The sequence below is a fragment of the Bison bison genome, unplaced genomic scaffold (genome assembly GCF_000754665.1).
Source record: "Bison bison bison isolate TAMUID 2011002044 unplaced genomic scaffold, Bison_UMD1.0 scf7180017864484, whole genome shotgun sequence".
NCBI classification, from domain to species: domain Eukaryota; kingdom Metazoa; phylum Chordata; class Mammalia; order Artiodactyla; family Bovidae; genus Bison; species Bison bison.
The window spans coordinates 1,719,130-1,738,063 of record NW_011495044.1 but is presented as its reverse complement, the minus strand read 5'-3'; the positions used below and the strand labels follow the sequence as shown (position 1 = coordinate 1,738,063).

Genomic DNA, 18,934 nt, shown 5'->3' with positions numbered 1-18,934 from the left:
GAGTTGCTTCTGACTGTCTTTCTTGCCAGAAGAATGAAGGAAGCTGTATTAGATTCCTAGGGCTGCTGAAACAAATTACCATAAAATTAGGTGGATTAAAACAGCAGAAATTTATTTTCTCACAGCACTGGAGAATAGAAGTTCAAGACCAGTGTCACAAGGTTGGTTCCTTCAGAGAGCTCTGAGGCAGAGTCTGTTACATGCCTCCTCCTAGTTTTTGGAGGTTTCTGCAATCCTTGGCATTCCTTGGCTTGTAGATGCATCACTCCAATCTGCTTCCATCTTCACATGGCTGTCTTCCCTCTGTGTATGTTTGTGTTCAATTTCCCTTTTATCAGGACACCAGTTACTGGATTAGGGACCATACAAATCCAATATGGCCTCATCTTAACTTGATTATATCTACAAAGACTATTTCCAAATAAAATCACCTTCACAGGTTTTGGGTAGATATGAATTTTGGGGACCATCATTCAACTCAATATGGACACTAACTTAGGAAAGCAGAATCAAGAGGTGGGAAGAGAGAAGCTTAATGATGACTTATCAGTTCCTGAACACAATTAGTCTTGGTGAAGTAAGCTTCATCCTGGACTTTTCAGATATGCGAGCCAAAGCATTGCCTTTTCCCTAAGGTAGTTGGGGTTTGATTTCCAGCACCTGAATTGGAAAAAGCCCTGACTGATACAGAGGTACATAGAAAACCCAAATTAAGTAGGCTGGGGTTTTAACAATGGACCAAATGCAGTAAGAAAATGTCTCCTCCCTCTATCCCTTCTTCCTATAAATATGCCATTTTCAGGACATCATGCTGATCTTGAGTCCTCCTGGTAGGAAAGCTGTCTAGTGAGAGGGTTTACCACTTTATTTACTTCTGTCTACTTGGATAAATAAGAGGTAATAGTACCAGAAGATCCACAGTCCAGATGTTTAGGACTCTAGGTAGAAAAGGTTGTAGCTCAAAGGAAAGAGGTTCTTGGGGGTCTAAGTTTGGTCATTAAGAAAGGATTTGGGGAGAGGGAACACTTTCAGCTAGGCCTGGAAGGACAGGGCAGGTGTTAATGAGGAACAGAGTGTGCAGGGAACATCTAGAATGTACTTGGTATCCTCCTAGGCGGATGTGTGGACTGGACAGGCAGAGGCAGGGAGGTGAGTTCTAATTGGTGATGAGGAGATCAGGGCGGAGATAAAAAGTCCATGGGCCAGGAGATGCCTAGGAAGCCAGGTCCTGTTTTGCCGGCTCAAAAAAGAGCAAAAAAGAACTGTTATCTCCCATCCACCCTGACTCCAGCTGAACTAAGACATGGGGCCCCTGGCTCAGGCACTCAATGATGGGGTTTGCAGCACTGTGGGTTCATGTGGCTAATCTGTGTTTTAACAGTGCTGTGGTTTGAGTTTGTCTGTTCCTTTAGGGGCTTCTAATTGTAGATGTCAGAAATTTGGGAGTTGTTGAAATCTTTCTCTTTTGCCTGTTACTATTATGCAAGCTAAGGTCTGATTCTAGTACCTCCATCCTTGATTTTTTTCCCCTATCCCTCCAAATACCCTGACTCTGCTGACCCTTCTCAAGGGCTTGCAGGAGAGAGAAGCAGGAAAGGGGATGAATTTGCCAGCTGGGGTCTTTGTCTGGTATTTGGAGGATCCTGTTTGTGGGCCAGGGAAACTAACACTGAAGTCTCGCCAGGGTCTCTGCCTCCAACTCCCACCTCACAGGCTGCTTCCTGCCAGATTCCCTCAGGGATTTCTCTTAGGGTTAGAAATGATTGTGACTGTTGGTGAAGGGTTCTATCTCTCGGTGATCTCTTTGTCCACGGCAGCCTGGATGTTCTTGGCTACCTGGAGGCCGGACTTGATAGCTGTGTCTATCCAGGCGTGGGGCAGGCAGGTGTGCTCGCCAGCAAAGTGGATGCGGCCCTCTGGCTGGAAAAGTTGCTGTGAATAGTCCACAAACCGATAGGGTGTGAACTCAGTAAAGGCGCCCATGAAGAGGGGGTCCAGAGACCAGCGCTTGACCACAGAAGAGGGGCACATGCGCCGCAGCTCCTCCGTGGGAATCTGGTGCACTGCCGCCAGGTCCCTCAGGACGATATCCACCACCTGGTCCTGCTGCATGGATATGAAGAAGAGGGAGTCTTTGTCCACGGTGTAGGAGGCCAGCAGGACGCCCTTGCCGCTGGGGAGGCGGTGGCTGGGGTAGTAGATGTAGCGGGAGGGCAGGTCAGTAATGGAGACCCCGCCCTGGATGCCGTCCCGCTCCCAGAAGGACTCGTTGCATGCCAGAACCACCTTGGTGGCGCTGGTATAAGGCACTGAGCGGAGCGCGTCCATCTTGTCTTGGGAGAGCGGGGGCTCAAAGGTGATGAGATGCGTCGCCTTGGCTGAGGCGGAGATGATGACAAAGTCTGCGGTGAGGGTGCGCAGGGTAGAGTTGGTTTCTCCCATCCGGTAGGAAATCCGAACCTCAGGCCCATCTCTTACTACCTTCTCCACCTTGGAGCCCAGACGGATGGTGCCAGGCTTCAGGCTGGCGTTAAGGGCTTTGGGAAGCTGGTCAAAGCCACCGGTGATCTCGGAAAAGCTGTAGTGGTGAAGAGAGGGAAGGAGGAGGGGAGTGTGGGAGGCACAAAGTCAGTCTGCTGAGTTGCCAGCAGCGATCCCAGTCCAAAAAGGGAGGAAACGGGCCTCCTGCAGTATGTGGTGGATACTTCATGCGTGCTCAGTTGTGTCTGACTCTTTTGTTACCCCACGGACTGTAGCATACCAGTTTCCTCTGTCCGTGGAATTCTCCAGGCAAGAATACTGGAGTGGGGTGCCACTTCCTTCTCCAGGGGATCTTCCGCACCCAAGGATGGAACCTGTGTTTCTTGGGTCTCTTGCATTGCAGGCAGATTCTTTACCATTGAACAACTGGGGAAGTCCGTGTACTTCACACATCTCACCTTATCTAGCCTCTGTGAGGGAGGGTTCATTGCTTACTTTTATAGTTTGGAAAATGAACACCCAGAAAAAAGGGACTTTCTCCCAATGACATATGCAATCTAGCAGGAAAGCCCATGGCTTCAGCCACCATGCAATTCTGCATCCCAGGAGGCATCCTGCAGACCTACGTGTTCCAGCCCTTGCCCAGCTTGTGTGAATCTGAGTTGCATGACTTCTCCAAGCCTCAGCCTCCTCACTGGTAACATGACTCTGAATTATAGTGCCCTACCTTCCAAGTGATCATAGCATTAAATGTGATCATCCTTGGAAAATGCTTAGCATGGCACCTGGCACATAGGAACTACTCAGTAATCAAAGTTCCCTTTCTCTGTTCTGCATGTTTGAGAAAGGGGCAGACTCAAGGTCTGGTCCAGATCAGCCTTACTCATCACTTGTGAAGATCATGTCCATCCGAAGGGACTCCAGAAGGGACTTGTAGTATCCAGCATCCTCATTCATCACATCCCTGATCATCTTTACTCCTCTTTGGCTCAGCATCCCTTCCTTTAGCAGGTAAGCCTGCTGGATGGAAGCATCAGATAGAGGACACAGTATGTAGGAAGGGGCCTCAGAAGGGGCCTGGGGTAGGCAAGGTTGAAGCAGGGGTGAGGGGACTCCAGGGAGGTGAAGCCTTGGGCACTGGGAGAAGGTCCTGGTAGGGAGGGGACAATCCCAGGGGTCTAGGTTGAGCACAGACCCCCTTTCATCCCTATCTTGGGACTTTGCCTCACTCACCTTGGTGGAGTAAGAATCATAAAAGGACATCAGGTGGCTGCAGTTTAATTCTTTCAGGCTTTTGAGCTGTAGAGAAGAGCAAGGGGTAGCAACTTGAAAGTCACAGAGCCAGAGGCAGGACTTCTGGGTTCTCTGGATGATCCTTTGAAGAGGGTGGGGACTAAGAGGAAGTAGATGGAAGGAAAAGGGGGAGGGAGTTTCCACCTCCTAAATTTTCTCTTTCCCCCCAGATCTCTCCTTCATTTAATTTAAAGGTGAAGACATTTACTTCAATCCGGGAAGACTGATTCATTACCAAGGATTGGATTACCTGCTGATTCCCCTTCCTTCTACTGCTTAACCAAGGAATGGATGATTAGTCCACACGGGACAGAAGAGATGGAGCTGGGCACTAGGGCTCGGGTGGCAACATTCTTAGGGGGTGTTAGAAGGAAAATAGACCAATCATAAGAGTATCAGGTAAGAGTAAGGTGGCCTGATGGATGGTCACCTAACTTGCTAGGTGACTTTTGGCCAGACCTGTTTTTTCCTGACCCTGGGGTGGCAGCGGGGGGAGGTGGGGAGAGGGAGGAGGCAGGAGTCACCTTGCCAATGGACTGGTAGAAGAGATTTATAGCATTCTTGCCCTTTTCTCTTGGGTTCATGGAATAGCCTAGAAGCTCTGGGTTGGCCTTAACCTCCCCGGCGCGGTAGCGTTTTCTGTTGATGAGGAACCAGGTGTTGTCATGGTACTGGAGGAACTTGTTTAGCTTCAGGCCCAGCTTCCTGACATAGGTGTGGACCAACCTGGAACAGACACAGGCTCAACGTGGCCCTCATCCATGTGACACCTCTTTCCTGCTTACCTCACAGTAGAAACTGTTTCCAGGAAAACCAGTTTCTTCGTGTGCCCAAGGAGCCCAGACCGACTGCCGCCTCATCTCTAACCTCGCCTTCTCTTACTGCTGCGTTGGTTCTTTTTCTCCTATTTTTGCACTGAGGGAGACAGGGAGTAGGTTTTCCCCATGACTGAAAGAAGGCCCTTAAGGAAATCCCAGCATATAGAGCTCAACTACAGAGCCCAAGACATCTTGTCTCAGACAGAATTTAAAATTCCATTTCTAAGTAAGCTTGAAAAGTGAAAGTGTTAGTCGCTCAGTTGTGTCCGACTCTTTGCAACACCTTGGACTGTAGCCCACCAGGCTCCTCTGCCCATGAAATTCTTCAGGCAAGAATACTGGAGAGGGTATTCTTGGGGATTGTCCCGACCCAGGTTCTCCTGCCTTGCAGGCATATTCTTTACCATCTGAGCCACCAGAGAAGCCCTAAGTAAGTTTGAGGCCATATCTAAAGACTCCTACTTTGGGCTGCTACTGTTAATTTTTGGTTTGGTTTAGGATAGTGTTTGTAGGGAAATCTCAGGTTTAGTTTCCACTTAAGGCAAAAAATGAGGCATGTGGTGGGGCACCAGGCAAAGGATCTTTTTGTCTTACAAGCCCCGGAACTGGGGGCCAGGTTGTCTTCCAGATTCTGATTTAGAAATTGATCATATACTTTGGTTCCAGGTACTCCCTTGATTTTGAGGAGCTTTGTCACTTCCTCCTAGGAGAACCTTAAGTCAGTCACTTAATATCTCTGAGCCCAATTTCTTGATTTGTAAATAGGAAAAATAAGAGTATTACATTATAGGGTTGTGAGAGTCAAATGAAATAATGCACATATAGTACTTAGCACACAGGGCCATGCACATAGTAGGTGTCTGCGAATGACAGCTACTATTATTATTATTTATTTTATAGCTTAAAATAGTATCTGGCCTCCCTGGTGACTCAGACTGTAAAGAATCTGCCTGCAATGCAAGAGACCTGGGTTGGATCCCTGGATTGGGAAGATTCCCTGGACAAAGGAATGGCTATCCCCTTCAGTATTCTTGCCTGGAGAATCCCATGGACAGGAATCTGGCAGGTTACAGCCCACAGGGTCACAAAAGAGTCGGACAACAAATGGTCATTATTAGTTTGGAATCTTCCACTTTCTGTATTACCCTGAGCTCTGAGCCTCGATCATCTCTGTCAGCTGGGGGACCAGACTTGCAGGATTGAATTGCATGAGACAGTGAGTCTAAAAGGGATCTGACACAGTGGCAGCAGCCCATCCTCTACTCCTCTTAATTCTTCCTCCTTGCCTTTTGCTCCATCCCTCTCCTGAGACTTACCTGTGGGACTTTGGGATTCGCATGGGCCCCAGTTCATAGTACCAGCCCTCCTTCTCGTTCCTGAATGTCATCACTCGACCCCCGACGTGGTCGCTGGCTTCCAGGATGGTTACCTAGTATCCAGGAAGGCTGCTGTCACTCCCAGAGTCATCTACTCCCTTTTCCCACCTGGCCTGGCCACAGGTTCTATTCTGGAACTCCCACTGGTAGGTCCCTGAATGTGCAGGATAACCAAACTGGGCAGAGTGAGGTTTTCCCCCAGAGGGACCTGAGTAACGTAGGTGATGCAGAAGGGCTCCAGGATTGCAGGGGTCAGAACACCTCTTGGCCCTTTCTGGCTAGCATAGCCCTTCTCTACTTTTATTTCCAAAAGAACACAAGTTGCAGTTAAGTCTCAGGGGATGCAGTTTTTTGAGGAATAATAACTAAGGGCTAAGAGCCCCAGTGGGTTATGCTCAGTTGTCTAAAGGTTGGCTGTAACCCCACTCCTTTTTTTTTTTCACCCAACGAAGTAAAGTGGAGGTGAATGATTGAGGCCCCTCCCACACCAGCTTACCTGATGGCCCGCATCTTGCAGGGCCTTGGCCGAGGTCAGCCCTGACATGCCAGCTCCCACCACCACTATGCGCTTGGGCACTGGGGAGGTGTGGAGGCCCTCCTGGGCTGTGACAAGGATAGACTCATATTCAGGGTCCTGGAAACACTTAGCCAAGTCCTCATAGTAGCCAAGGCAGCTGGGAGTGGCCAAGAAAAGCCCCAGGATCAGGATTCCTGGGGCAGAGAAAGGAATGGGGGCTGGGGCTGTGCACCCTGCCCTACCTGTCTGTGTCTGTCGTCCTCGTCTGTGTGGATGAGTGGGAGTGGTAAGGTCAGGAGTGTCTGTCCACTGTGCACTTGCAAACATGCGTTTGTGGTTGTAAGGTCAGGAGTGTCTGTTCAATGTGTGCTTGCAAACATGTGTTTGTGGTTGTGTCTGTGTCTGTGTTGTGTGGGATATGAATGATGTGTGAACTATGCTAGCTTTAGTTATGTGGGTGTGAATGTTCACGTGTGTGGGTGTGATTGGAAAATCCTGGTTGTGTGCAGCTTCCTATTGGAGGGTAAATGTGCCTGCTTCTGATGGTGAGTGTGTGTGTATGAGGTTGTCTATGATAAAATTGCTGTGGTTGCGAGTCTGGGTCATTGCCCTGTGTAACTGTGCATTGTTTGTGATTTTATGTGAAATGAGTATGTTGTGGAACAGTGTAGGTACCCGAGTAAATGTGTGGGTGAATCTGTACAGAAAAGTGAGAGATGTTGTAGAAACAGTGCACGTTGGCCTGTGTTTGGAGGAGGGAGAATGATATGTATGCAGTTGCTTGAGTTTCAGAGAGAATTTGGTTGCTTGTGTTCTTTGTTTGATTCCCTGTGTGTGTTTGAGCATGAGGTGGGACTGGGGAGCCTGAGGGTGTCTGTATTCTTTGGAAATGTGTGCATTTGTGAGAGGGTGTGTGTGTGTGTGTGTGTGTGTGTGTGTGTGTGTGTGTGTGTAGCACAGCTCTCTTTGGGGAAGGGGAGTAGGGGAATTGTGACCACTTTCTCAATGACTACTCATGCCCCACAGGAACTTGCTAGTCCTGTTGTTCTTCTCCAGCCTCACAGTATTTTCTTCAAAACATTCTGTGTTTTCTAATGTGCAGTCAAGATTGAAAACCATAGTTAATACATAACGTAAGTCCAGAGTGACTTGGTTTTCTCCTATAAAAATAACTATTCTGATGTACAGAGATATTCCCCTAAGAGTCTGAAACCCTGGAAGAGAGTCTGTGTGGTTTCCTTGGTGCCACTTGCTCTAAAGGGAACAGCCAGGAGCTGTGGCACATGGAGTGCCCCCTCACTAGCTCTAGGTTTTTTGGCGGGTGAGAATCCCCTTAGTCCAGTCTTTGTACTGGCAGCACAGCTGAAGCTCTCAGAAGAGAAGGGGTCTTCAGAGGCCACCCACTGAGGAGGAGCAGAGACCCCGCTGGTTCCCACTGCAGGCCATTCCCATGCTAGAAGGGCCTTCTGAAGGGGCGACTTCTCAGGAAAGAGGAGAGGAGTGACCATGCCCCGTGGGACAGAGCGTCAAGCCTCCCAGCAGCCCCACCAGGCCTACCTCAACCTCTGAAATCCATTCTCCACCTGGGACAGGTTTTCCCATCTCCCTGTGTGATTTCCATTCTGTCTCAGTCCCCATGACCTTCCCCTTGAGTGGGCCCAACCTCCAAATGCATTCTCTAGATCTGTATCTATCCTCTTGACTCACTTTCAACACCTTGACCTACTCATAGCCCCTGACCTAGCTCCCGTCCCATCTCATACCCACCCCTCTTTCCCTAGCCTGGCCCTATGCCCAGACTCCCTCTTGGACCCATTTCACCCTCCCCCCAGCCACCCCCACTCCACAATCTAGCTCTTCTGCCCTGTTTCAGCGTCCAATACCTCCTTCCTCAGGTGCCTCTCCCTCAGATTCAGAGGAGGGACCCTCCTTACCTCTCATCTTGACCATGGCCCTGCAGCTCAGGCTGAGTCTGGTACAACTCTCCCTCTCTTTAAGAGGAGCCAGCTCCACCCAGCAGTCACTGGCCTCATCCCATTAGGCTACCCTAGGGGCCAATTGGCTGGGCCAAGCAGAAAAACCCTGCCCTCAAGGCCTGGCTGTCAGGTAAAGATGATTGTGGTGACTCAGTTCCCCCCACCTCCCCGCATCTTCTGCATCCCTATATTCCTTCTGGCCCATCTCCCTTCCTAGGGAAAGCCCCTTCTCCCAGCTCAGATCACAGTCATTGACGGGAAGGGGTTGTGGATGCCAGGTGGGCCATCCCAAACCTGATGGGATCATCTCCCAGGAAGGGGTAAGGATTGGGAATGAACCTCTGGGCTGGTTTGGAAATCCAGAGTCTGGGTTCCCAGCACAGGCCAGACCTCCTGACTGCTCTCACTAGAGAATGTTCCTGTTCCGCTGCTGTCTCACTGCGGAGACTTCTGCTCCAAGGTGAGGATTCTAGCCATGAGTTCCCGTGGGAGGACTGGGCTCTCCCCACCCCTCTCAGGTGTTACCTCTGTGGGCAGAATAGAGTCTCTGGTCTGGCCCATTTGCCGTGGGGAGTGGGCGTTTTCTCCATTCCTCTGGGGCCCCCAGGGCTTCCTTAGGCACAGGCGGGCTTCTCTGGCACTGGAATTGCTTCTCCTGGGGACTCAGGCCAGCTGGCTGTGGTTCCAGCACGAGTCTTTGTTCTCTGTGTACAGTGCAGGGAGAAGGGGCTGGAAACCGTCACAGAGCAGCAGCCTGGGGCTGGGGAGGGGGCTGGAGTATGAGCAGATGTTCAGCAGCTGGGACACAGGACTCAGATCCTGGGCAATAGGGTGGCATTGAAGAAAGGGCACCAGCAATGGAATCAAACAGACTGAGTTCAAATTCTGCTTAGTCATGTGGTAGCTGTGTGTCTTAGGACATATAGTATGCTTCTCTGAGCCTGGGTTTCTTTATCTGTAAAACTGGGTAATAATACTTTCTTCTTTACAGGGTATTTCAAGGATTAAATGAGATGATGTGTGAAGAGCCTGGCATAGGTAGGTACCTAAGCTGGTTTCCTTCTTTCCTTTTGGAGATAGGGTTTGTCACACAACTGCAATAGCTCTAAAAAGAGGTAGTTCCTCCATCACAGAGTTGCTAGCAGTGGCAGATAGAATGATGTTTAAAGAGAAACTGAATTGCTGGGCAGGTCGAGGACTCTTGCTTTCTTGCTCTCATTCTATTGTCGATTCTTTTAAATTTTTAATAGCTTTATTGGATATAATTTATATACCATACAATTCACCCATTTGAAGTGAACAATTCCATGGTTTTTAGTGTATTCACAGAGTTATGCTACTATTACCACAACTAACTTAAAACATTTCCATTATTCTTCAGGAAACTCAAGCTGGGGCTCTGTAACAACCTAGAGGGATGGGAAAGGGTGGGAGATGGAGGGAGGTTCAAGAGGGAGGGGACACGTGTACAACTATGGCTATGATGTGTGGCAGAAATCCAACCAATGCTGTAAAGCAATTATTCTTCAATTAAAAATAAATAAACAAACAAACAAAAAAAAGAAATCCCATACACTTTAGCCATCACCCCCCATTCTCTGCATCCCCCTAACCCTAGGGATCCACTATTCTGCTTCCTGCCTCTATGGGTTTGCCTGTTTTGGACATTTCATATAAATGTAATCACACAATATGTGGTCTTTTGTGGCTGGCTCCATTCATTTAACATAACCTCTTTAAGATTCATCCATGTTGCAGCATGTATCAGTGCTTCATTTCTTTTCATGGCTAAATAATAGCCATTTCTGGATGGCTCTTATTCCATTTATGACTGAATAATATTCCATTTATACCACATTTTGTTTATCCACTCATCTTTTGGGTTTGACCATCTGGTGTAGTGGGAATTCCTAATAACGTACTTTCTCAGCCTTGAGAAATTCCACAGAAATAGAATCTGGAAAAACAGCATATATTAAGAAACTATGTTAATAATTATCTTTCACGTTTTTCTTAGAATAATAGCCTTGTTACAAACCCCAAGGCCAGACCCAGAAGGGAGTATGACTGGGATCATGAAAGCATGGGCTTTGGAACACTGGGTCGGCGCCAGGCATGAACGCTGCCTACACACTTGCTGATTGTTCTCGAGACTTGCCCAAAAAGGAAATGGCCTGGGATAAAAATAAGGAAATCTGGACTACGTCAGTGTAATCCATGACATTTAGGAGTATGTGGTTGAAACAGAATATGTCTTGAGAAAGATAAGGCCAAAGAAATTCTTGTAGTCTGCACTTAGGAATAAAATCTGGACTCAGAGTGGACTCTGCACCTCAGTCCAGTAGAAGCTGCAGGTCTCCTGACCCACTGCCCCAGATTTTGTGTTCTGTTTTCATTCTCGTCGCTCACTCCCAGACCATTAGGGCAACAATCTGGTTTCCCACGTTCTAGCTGTTATACATAGTGTGGCTATAAACATTCTTTTTATGTGGATATAGGTTTTCATTTTTCTTAGGCATACACTTTGGAGTGGAATGGCTGGGTTATGTGTTAGTTCTATGTCTCACCTTTGCAGGAACTGCCAGATTGGTTTCGAAAATGGCTGCACCATTTTACTTTCCCACCAGCAATGAATGAGAGCCAATTTCTTCTCATTCTCCATGACACTTGCTATTATCCGTGCTTTTGATTATAGCCATCCTAGTGGGGGTAAAGTAATATTTCATTGTTTTCTCATTTGTACTTCCCTGATGATAAGTGACTTAAAACTCAACATCCAGAAAACAAAGATTATGGTATCCGGTCCCATCACTTCATGGCAAATAGATGGGGAAACAATGGAAACAGTGCCAGACTTTATTTTCTTGGGCTCCAAAATCACTGCAGATGGTGACTGCAACCATGAGATTAAAGATGCTTGCTCCTTGGAAGAAAAGCTATGACCAACCCAGACAGCATATTAAAAAGCAGAGACATTACTTTGCCACCAAAGGTCCGACTAGTCAAAGCTGTGGTTTTTGCAGTAGTCATGTATGGATGTGAGAACTGGACCATAAATAAAGCTGAACACCAAAGAACTGATGCTTTTGAACTGTGGTGTTGGAGAAGACTCTTGAAAGTCCCTTGGACTGGAAGGAGATCCAATTAGTCAATCATAAAGGAAATCAGTCCTGAATATTCATTGGAAGGACTGATGTTGAAGCTAAAGCTCCAATACTTTGGCCACCTGATGTGAAGAACTGACTCATTTGAAAAGACTCTGATGCTGGGAAAGATTGAAAGGAGGAGGAGAAGGGGACAACAAAGAATGAGATAATTGGATGGCATCACCGACTTGATGGACATGAGGTTGAAAAAGCTCTGGGAGTTGGTAATGAACAGGGAGGCCTGGCATGCTGCAGTCCATGGGGTTGCAAAGAGACAGACATGACTGAGGGACTGAACTGAACTGAACTGATGATCAGTGACCTTGAACATCTTTTCATGTGCTTAATGGACATCTGTATATCTTCTTTGGAGAAATGTTCATTCAGATCCTTTGCCCATTTTTTCATTTGGTTACTTGTGTCTTTATTATTGAATTGTAAGGATTCTTTATTGTAGCTCAGCTGGTAAAGACTGCCTGCAATGCAGGGAAGATCCACTGGAGAAATGATAGGCTATCCACTTCAGTATTCTTGGGCTTCCCTGGTGGCTAAGATGGTAAAGGGTCCACCTGCAGTGTGGGAGACCTGGCTTCGATCCCTGGGTTGGGAAGATCCCCTGGAGGAGGACACAGCAACTCACTCCAGTATTCTAGCCTGGAGAATCCCCAAGGACAGAGGAGCCTGGTGGGCTATAGTCCACGGTGTCACAAAGAGTCCTAGGGGTCATAAAGAGTCAGAAATGACTGAGCGACTAAGCACAAGGGTTCTTTATATTGTAGATAAAATCCTTTTCACATATATGATTTGCAAATATTTCTGGCAGCCCCATTCCATGGGTTGCCTTTTTACTTTCTTGATGGTGTCCTTTGAAGCACAAATGTTTTTCATTTTGATGAAGTCCAATTTGTTTTTTTTCTTTTGTTGCTTGTGCTTTTGGTGTCATATGTAAAAAACTATTGCCTAATCCAAGATCATAAGACTTACCCTTTGCTGTCTTCTACAAGTTTTATATTTTCAGCTGGTATATTGAGGTCTTTACTCCATTTTGAAGTGATATTTGTAAATGATGTGAGGTAGAGTTCCAACTTCATTCTTTTGAACTTGACTATTCATTGTCTCAGCACATTTTATTAAAAGGACTATTCTTCCCTCCCTGGCCCTGAAGGGCAGGCAGGCTGCTCTGAGCAGGCGAGGGAGGTGGGGGGAGAGGGGTGGTGGGATTGGGCTGGCGGCAGGCAGACAACGTGGAACTTCTGCGCTGCCCCCAACTGTGCTGGGAAGAGCATGCAGTCTGACCTGGCCTTCTTCAGGTTCCCGCGGGATCCGGCCAGATGCCAGAAGTAGGTGGTGAACTGTAGGCGAGCAGACTTGGAAGATAAAATACCTAATCAACTAAATAAACATTATCAACTGTGTGCCAAACACTTTGAAACTTCTATGATCTGCAGAACTAGTCCTTAATGGGACCATTCTCTGAGATAATGCAATACCAATAGTATTCGATCTTAGCAGCCATTTGAATAATCCACATAGTAGACACAGAAAACGAGTAAAAAGAATTGAGTGAAGGTGAAATTGAGACACTGAAACAGAAAAAAAGTGATCGTGTTAACGACTCAACTTCTGAATGCCTTTTTAAAAGGCCTTGACCTGTTGATGAAACTTCTGAACAGGAACCAAAACATAAGGAAATAAACAACAGCAATGCTCAAAATTCCAGTGCAGAAGGAGGGGGTAAAGAGCAGGATGAAGACATTTTATCTTTAACTCTTGAAGAGAAGGAAAACAAAGAATACTTAAAATCTTTATCTAAAATTTTGATTCTTATGGGAAAACAAAACATACCTCTGGACGGCCATGAAGCTGATGAAATCCAAGAAAGTCTTTTTATTCCTGATAGCTTTCAAGCGCTGCTAGAGTGCCAGATCAGTTTTGGTGAAGAGGTTCTGAGAAAGCGCTTTGAGACAACAGCAGTTAACACACTGTTCTGTTCCAAAACAGCAGAGATAGATGCTAGAGATCTGTGAGAGCTACATTCGGGAAGAAACCCTCAGGTAAGTGAGAGATTCTCACTTCTTTTTCGTCATCACTGATGTGGTGGACATCACAGGGGAAGAGCACCTGCCTGTGTGGGTGAGGTTTGTTGATGAAGCTCCCAACCTGAGAGAGGAATTTGTAGGCTTTCTGTCTTATGAAGCTGATGCAGAAATTTCACACTATAACAACTGAGAAATGGGGATTAAACTTGTGTCTAGTGGATTTTTATCCAAAATGAAAGTTGTTGCTTCTAGACTTTTAGAGAAATATCCCCAAGCTACACACTCTGCTCCTCTTGTGCCTTAAATATGTTGTTGGCAAAATCAGTGCCTGTTATGGGAGTATCTGTCTCATTAGGAACAATTGAGGAAGTTTGTTCTTTTTTCCATCAATCACCACAACAGCTTTTAGAGCTTGAAAGTGTAATTTTTGTCCTCTTTCAGAACAATGAAGAAAGGGGAAAAGAACTGAAGGAAATTTGCCATTCTCAGTGGACAGGTAGGCATGATGCTTTTGAAATCTTAGTGGACCTCCCACAAGCCCTTTTTTTAAGTTTAGATGGCATAAATATTGATACAAATGTTAGATGGAATAACTGTATAGCTGGCTGAGCATTTGTGCTCTATAGTGTGGTAACAGATTTTTATTTCATCGTTACCATTATTGTTCTTTAAAATGTTTTATCTTTTCCAAGAGGCTTTGGGAAAAATCTTCAGGGGCAAACTTCTGATGGCTTTTTTGCAACCAGTAGCTTGACTGCATTCACTAAATGAAGTGATGGGGAATATTGAAGTTTATCATGAACTTAGGCTTGAGGAAGCCACAGATTTGACAACCAAACTGTTTTCAGATGAAACTCCCAGGGAAATTTCACAGAGCTCAGCACAGTAACCCAGAATCTCAGCTAACCTGTGCTGCTGCTGCTGCTGCTAAGTCGCTTCTGTCGTGTCCGACTCTGTGCGACCCCATAGACAGCAGCCCACCAGGCTCCCCCGTCCCTGGGATTCTCCAGGCAAGAACACTGGAGTGGGTTGCCATTTCCTTCTCCAATGCATGAAAGTCAAAAGTGAAAGTGAAGTTGCTCAGTTGTGTCCGAATCCTAGCAACCCCATGGACTGCAGCCTACCAGCCTCCTCGGTCCATGGGATTTTCCAGGCAAGAGTACTGGAGTGGGGTGCCAGTGCCTTCTCCGCAGCTAACCTCTGAGAGTTACTATAAAGAAACTCTAAGTGTGCCAACTGTGGAACACACTATTCAGGAACTGAAAGATATATTCTCAGAACAGCACCACAAAGCTCTTAAATGCTTATCCCTGGTACTCTCTATCATGGGACAGCTCAAATTCAATACATCAGAAGAGCACCATGCTGACATGTACCGAAGTGAGTTATCTAATTCTGACACACTGCTGAGCTGCATTGTTGGAGAATCAAATGGAAACACAGAGGGAAAGATATAGAACTTCCATCCACTATTTATGAAGCCCTTCATCTACCAGACATCAAGTTTTTTCCTAATGTTTATGCATTGCTGCAGGTCCTATGCATTCTTCCTGTGATGAAAGTTGAGAATGAACACTAGAAAGTGGGCGAAAGCGTCTCAAAGCATACTTGAGGAACACTTTGACATATCAAATGTCAAGTAACTTGGCTTTGCTTAACATAAATTTTGATATAAAACACGACTTGGATTTAATGTTCGATACGTATATCAAACTCTATACAAGTAAGTCAGAGCTTCCGGCAGATAATTCAGAAACCATTGAGAATATCTAAGAGATTTTTAACCTAGACTTTCTCTTTGATATTTGAAAAAAACCTGTAATACAGAAATTTTAAAATATCTTGCAGAAAAATTGTAAGGGTAGGCCACATAATCACTGAATATCTTGACCTGTAGGCCTCCCATTGAGTTCACTAGTCATTGATAATTTGCCTGTTTAAATGGCCTGTTTGAATGCCCATGCTTTGGAGACCAAACTGTTCTTCCAGAATATAGCATTTAAAGTACCATGTTACATTTTTATGTGATCTCTGCTATTGGCACTTTGGAATTGTTTTAGTTATTTTAGACATTATGTTTATCTCTGTGGATCCAATTGTCAGGTATTAAGTTATCAGATCTTTGAAAAAATAAAATTAGAGGAGGTATGGAAGGAAGGACCACATTTTGTAAAATGTTACAATGAAGCTCGTGACTGACTTTTGAATAGTACAAGTTTTAAGTATGCTATTAAAAATCTGTAAAGGACAGTTAAGAAAATTATCAGACTGTAAGAGAAACGTGTGAGCTTGTCAAACAAGGATTTCAGTGTAGATTTTGTCTTTATCAAATGAAGTTAAAGCAATAAGTTAAAGTTTGAATGGAAGAGCCTGCCATTGTTGTTCCACATCTGGTTATTGCTGTTTGCATTCCTTTATTGAGCCTACGTCTTTGTAAGCTTTTTGGCAGGTATATATTGAACACTTCCGTTTCACGGTCAAGAGAGGGTCAGAGGCCATGGATACGGACAACTGATTTGTCTATTTCCATGACCGTATCTACTGCCTCATCTCGATTTACAAGCAAAGCCTAGAAAACCTACAAAAATAAGTGTTTTGTAGTTTATCTAGGAATAATACAGAAAATATTGCTGTTATTTTTGGTGAAGAAAATAAATTTTGTATAGTTTATTTCAACCTAAATAAAATGTGAATTTTGTTTTATAAAAAGGACTATTCTTTCCTCATTAAATTATCTTGGAAAATTTATCCTTGTCAAAAATCAATTGACCATAAATGTGAACATCTATTTTTGGACTATCAATACTATTCTACTGAATTATAGGCAAATCCGTATGGCACTAACACAGTGTCTTGATTATTGGTTACTATAGTTTTGTAGTAACTTAAAATTGGTCAAAGGCTGTTTTGCCTATTCTAGGTGCCTTAAACTTCCATATGAATATTTTTTTCCCTTCCTTTTTAAAATTTTTATTTATTTTTATTTGAAGGATAATTGCTTTACAGTATTGCATTGGTTTCTATCAACATGAATCAGCCATAGGTTTACCCATGTCCCCTCCCATTTGAACATTTCTCCCACCTCCCTTCCCATCCCATCCATCTAGGTTGTTACGAATGTTAGGATCAACTTTCCAATTTCTGCCAAATGCCAGTGGGATTGTGATAGGGATTGTGTTGAATCTGTAGACAATTTAGGAAATATTCACATCTTAACAGAGTTTATTATTCTGATACATGAACCTGAGATGTCTTTCTATGTATATAGATCATCTTAATTTCTTTAAACAATGTTTTATAGTTTTCAGAGTATTGTTTTGTACTTCTTTTATTAAATTTATTCCTAAGGATTTCATTATTTTCATTCTATTATAAAGAGACTTCGCTTAATTTCATTTTTAAATTGAAATACATGGTAAGAGCTCATGTGGTTTCTGTGTTTTATTCCATTGATATGGTATATTACATTAATTGATTTTCAAGTGATAAACTAATCTTGCATTCCTGGGAGGCTGAGGACTTTTGCAGTTGTTACTGTCACTGACAAAGAGATGAGGCAGCCCCACACTCAAAAGTAGAGTCTGGGTTGGAAATCCTGGTGGAGCCTCAAGTTACCATGCATCTCTTACACCGACTCTGTGTACTTTCTAGAGAGCACATTTGCCTGCTGGATTAGCTTCGTGCTGATGAGCTTCCTGGGGCCTCAGCAAACCAGGAAACGTCTAGGGGAGTGACTGAGGGGGATTTTTTGGAGACCCTGTGTTGTAGGCTGGAAAATGGCTCCCCAAGGATGTCCTAAGTCCTGGGGCCTGTGAATGTTACCTTATATAGCAAAACAGAGTTTGTGTGTGTGATTAATCTTCTGAGATGGGGAGATGATCCTGGGGTTACCAGGTGGGCTCTAAATATAGTCACAAGGGTCTTTATTAGAAGGAAGGCAAGAAGGTCAAAGGGGGTGAGGATGATGCGAACATGGAAGCAGAGGTTGGAGTGATGTGGTTGCAACCCAAGGGACACCAAAGTAGCCTCTGAAAACACGACGATGTCAGGAAGAGATTCTCCCCCGGAGCCTCCAGGAAGAACCAAACCTGCAAACGCCATGATTTTAGCTCAAGGTTCACTTTGGGCATCTGACCTCCAGAACTATGAGAGAATGCATTTGTGTCATTTAAGGTCACTAAGTTTGTGACAGTTTGTTACAGCAGCAACAGGAAACTAATATACCCTACCTCCTGGTTTTCTGGGCAGCACAGGTCTGAGCACTAGAACTCTTCCTCAAACCCTATCACAACTGACTTCCCAGAGCTCTTGTTCCCTGTCCCTCCTGTTTCTACATCCTGAGTTTCAAAACACTCCTGTGTATGCTCCTGGTAGTTCCTCTGAGCTTTGCAGGTGAGACGGGAACACAGAAGTAATGCAGTCAGCCCACTAGGATTTAATTCTTGTATCTACTACTTGTGAGCTGTGTTGGTGGGCAAGTCACATCACTTTTCTGAGCCTCAACAGATGTGGATTTCCTCTTTTCCTGTTTTGTGTTCTGGGAGAGACTGGTGCCATGGAAACAAGCCCTTGACTCAGAACCAGGACGGCTGGATGCGGGATCTTCCATTGTAGGGCACAGATTCTCCAGCTGTGGCACGTGGGCTCCAGAGCACATGGACTTTGGTAGTTGAGGTGTGTGATCTTAGTTCTCCAAACAGGGATCAAGCCCATGTCCCCTTCATTGGAAGGTGGATTCTTAACCACTGGACCACCAGGGAAGTCCAGTTGTTAAACTTGTAACATCACACCATTTATAGTCCTAATCTGCCAGTGGCTATAGGACATTTGTCACACTACTAAATCTCTATGACTCAGTTTCTTCATCTGCAAAATCATGAAGATTACAGCACCTGTCATAGGAATTTAAAAAAAATTGAAGTATAGTTGATTTACAATATTATATTAATTTCAGGTGTGCAACAAAGTGATTCAGCGTTTTTACAGATTAGATCAGATCAGTCGCTCAGTCGTGTCCGACTCTTTGCGACCCCATGAATCGCAGCACGCCAGGTGTCCCTGTCCATCACCAACTCCCGGAGTTCACTCAGACTCAAGTCCATCGAGTCAGTGATGCCATCCAGCCATCTCATCCTCTGTCGTCCCCTTCTCCGCCTGCCCCCAATCCCTCCCAGCATCAGAGTCTTTTCCAATGACTCAACTCTTCGCATGAGGTGGCCAAAGTACTGGAGTTTCAGCTTTAGCATCATTCCTTCCAAAGAAATCCCAGGGCTGATCTCCTTCACAAT

General features: G+C 45.3%; 2 protein-coding genes across 5 annotated transcripts in view; one reads left to right on the top strand and one right to left on the bottom strand.

The window, feature by feature from the left end:
- Positions 1–1,785: 1,785 nt before the first annotated feature.
- LOC105004981 (L-amino-acid oxidase-like) lies at positions 1,786–8,435 on the bottom strand. Its single transcript, XM_010862805.1, has 8 exons — positions 8,420–8,435; positions 6,465–6,679; positions 5,909–6,021; positions 4,290–4,500; positions 4,048–4,049; positions 3,715–3,772; positions 3,365–3,498; positions 1,786–2,578 (listed from the first exon to the last, which is right to left on the bottom strand). Exons 1-8 carry the CDS (start codon positions 8,433–8,435, stop codon positions 1,786–1,788), a joined length of 1,542 nt encoding a protein of 513 aa, XP_010861107.1.
- A 4,775-nt stretch (positions 8,436–13,210) lies between these two features.
- Positions 13,211–18,934, top strand: part of LOC105004875 (olfactory receptor 2D2-like) — a 139,956-nt gene continuing 134,232 nt past the window's right edge. For 2 of the 4 annotated variants that reach the window (XM_010862635.1, XM_010862634.1), the window contains exons 1-2: positions 13,211–13,661; positions 14,088–14,142. The gene's annotated coding sequence lies outside the window, so the exon portion shown is untranslated. Of the gene's footprint in view, positions 13,662–14,087; positions 14,143–14,338; positions 14,603–18,934 lie in introns of those variants that run through there. The other 2 variants (XR_827265.1, XR_827264.1) reach the window with 2 other exon arrangements.

Coding starts and splice junctions, on each gene's coding strand:
- LOC105004981 (XM_010862805.1), bottom strand. Junction 4,501..5,908: donor CGAATCCCAAAGTCCCACAG/GTAAGTCTCAGG, acceptor TGTCTGTTCCAG/GTTGGTCCACACCTATGTCA. Junction 2,579..3,364: donor ATGATCTTCACAAGTGATGA/GTAAGGCTGATC, acceptor TCACCACTACAG/CTTTTCCGAGATCACCGGTG.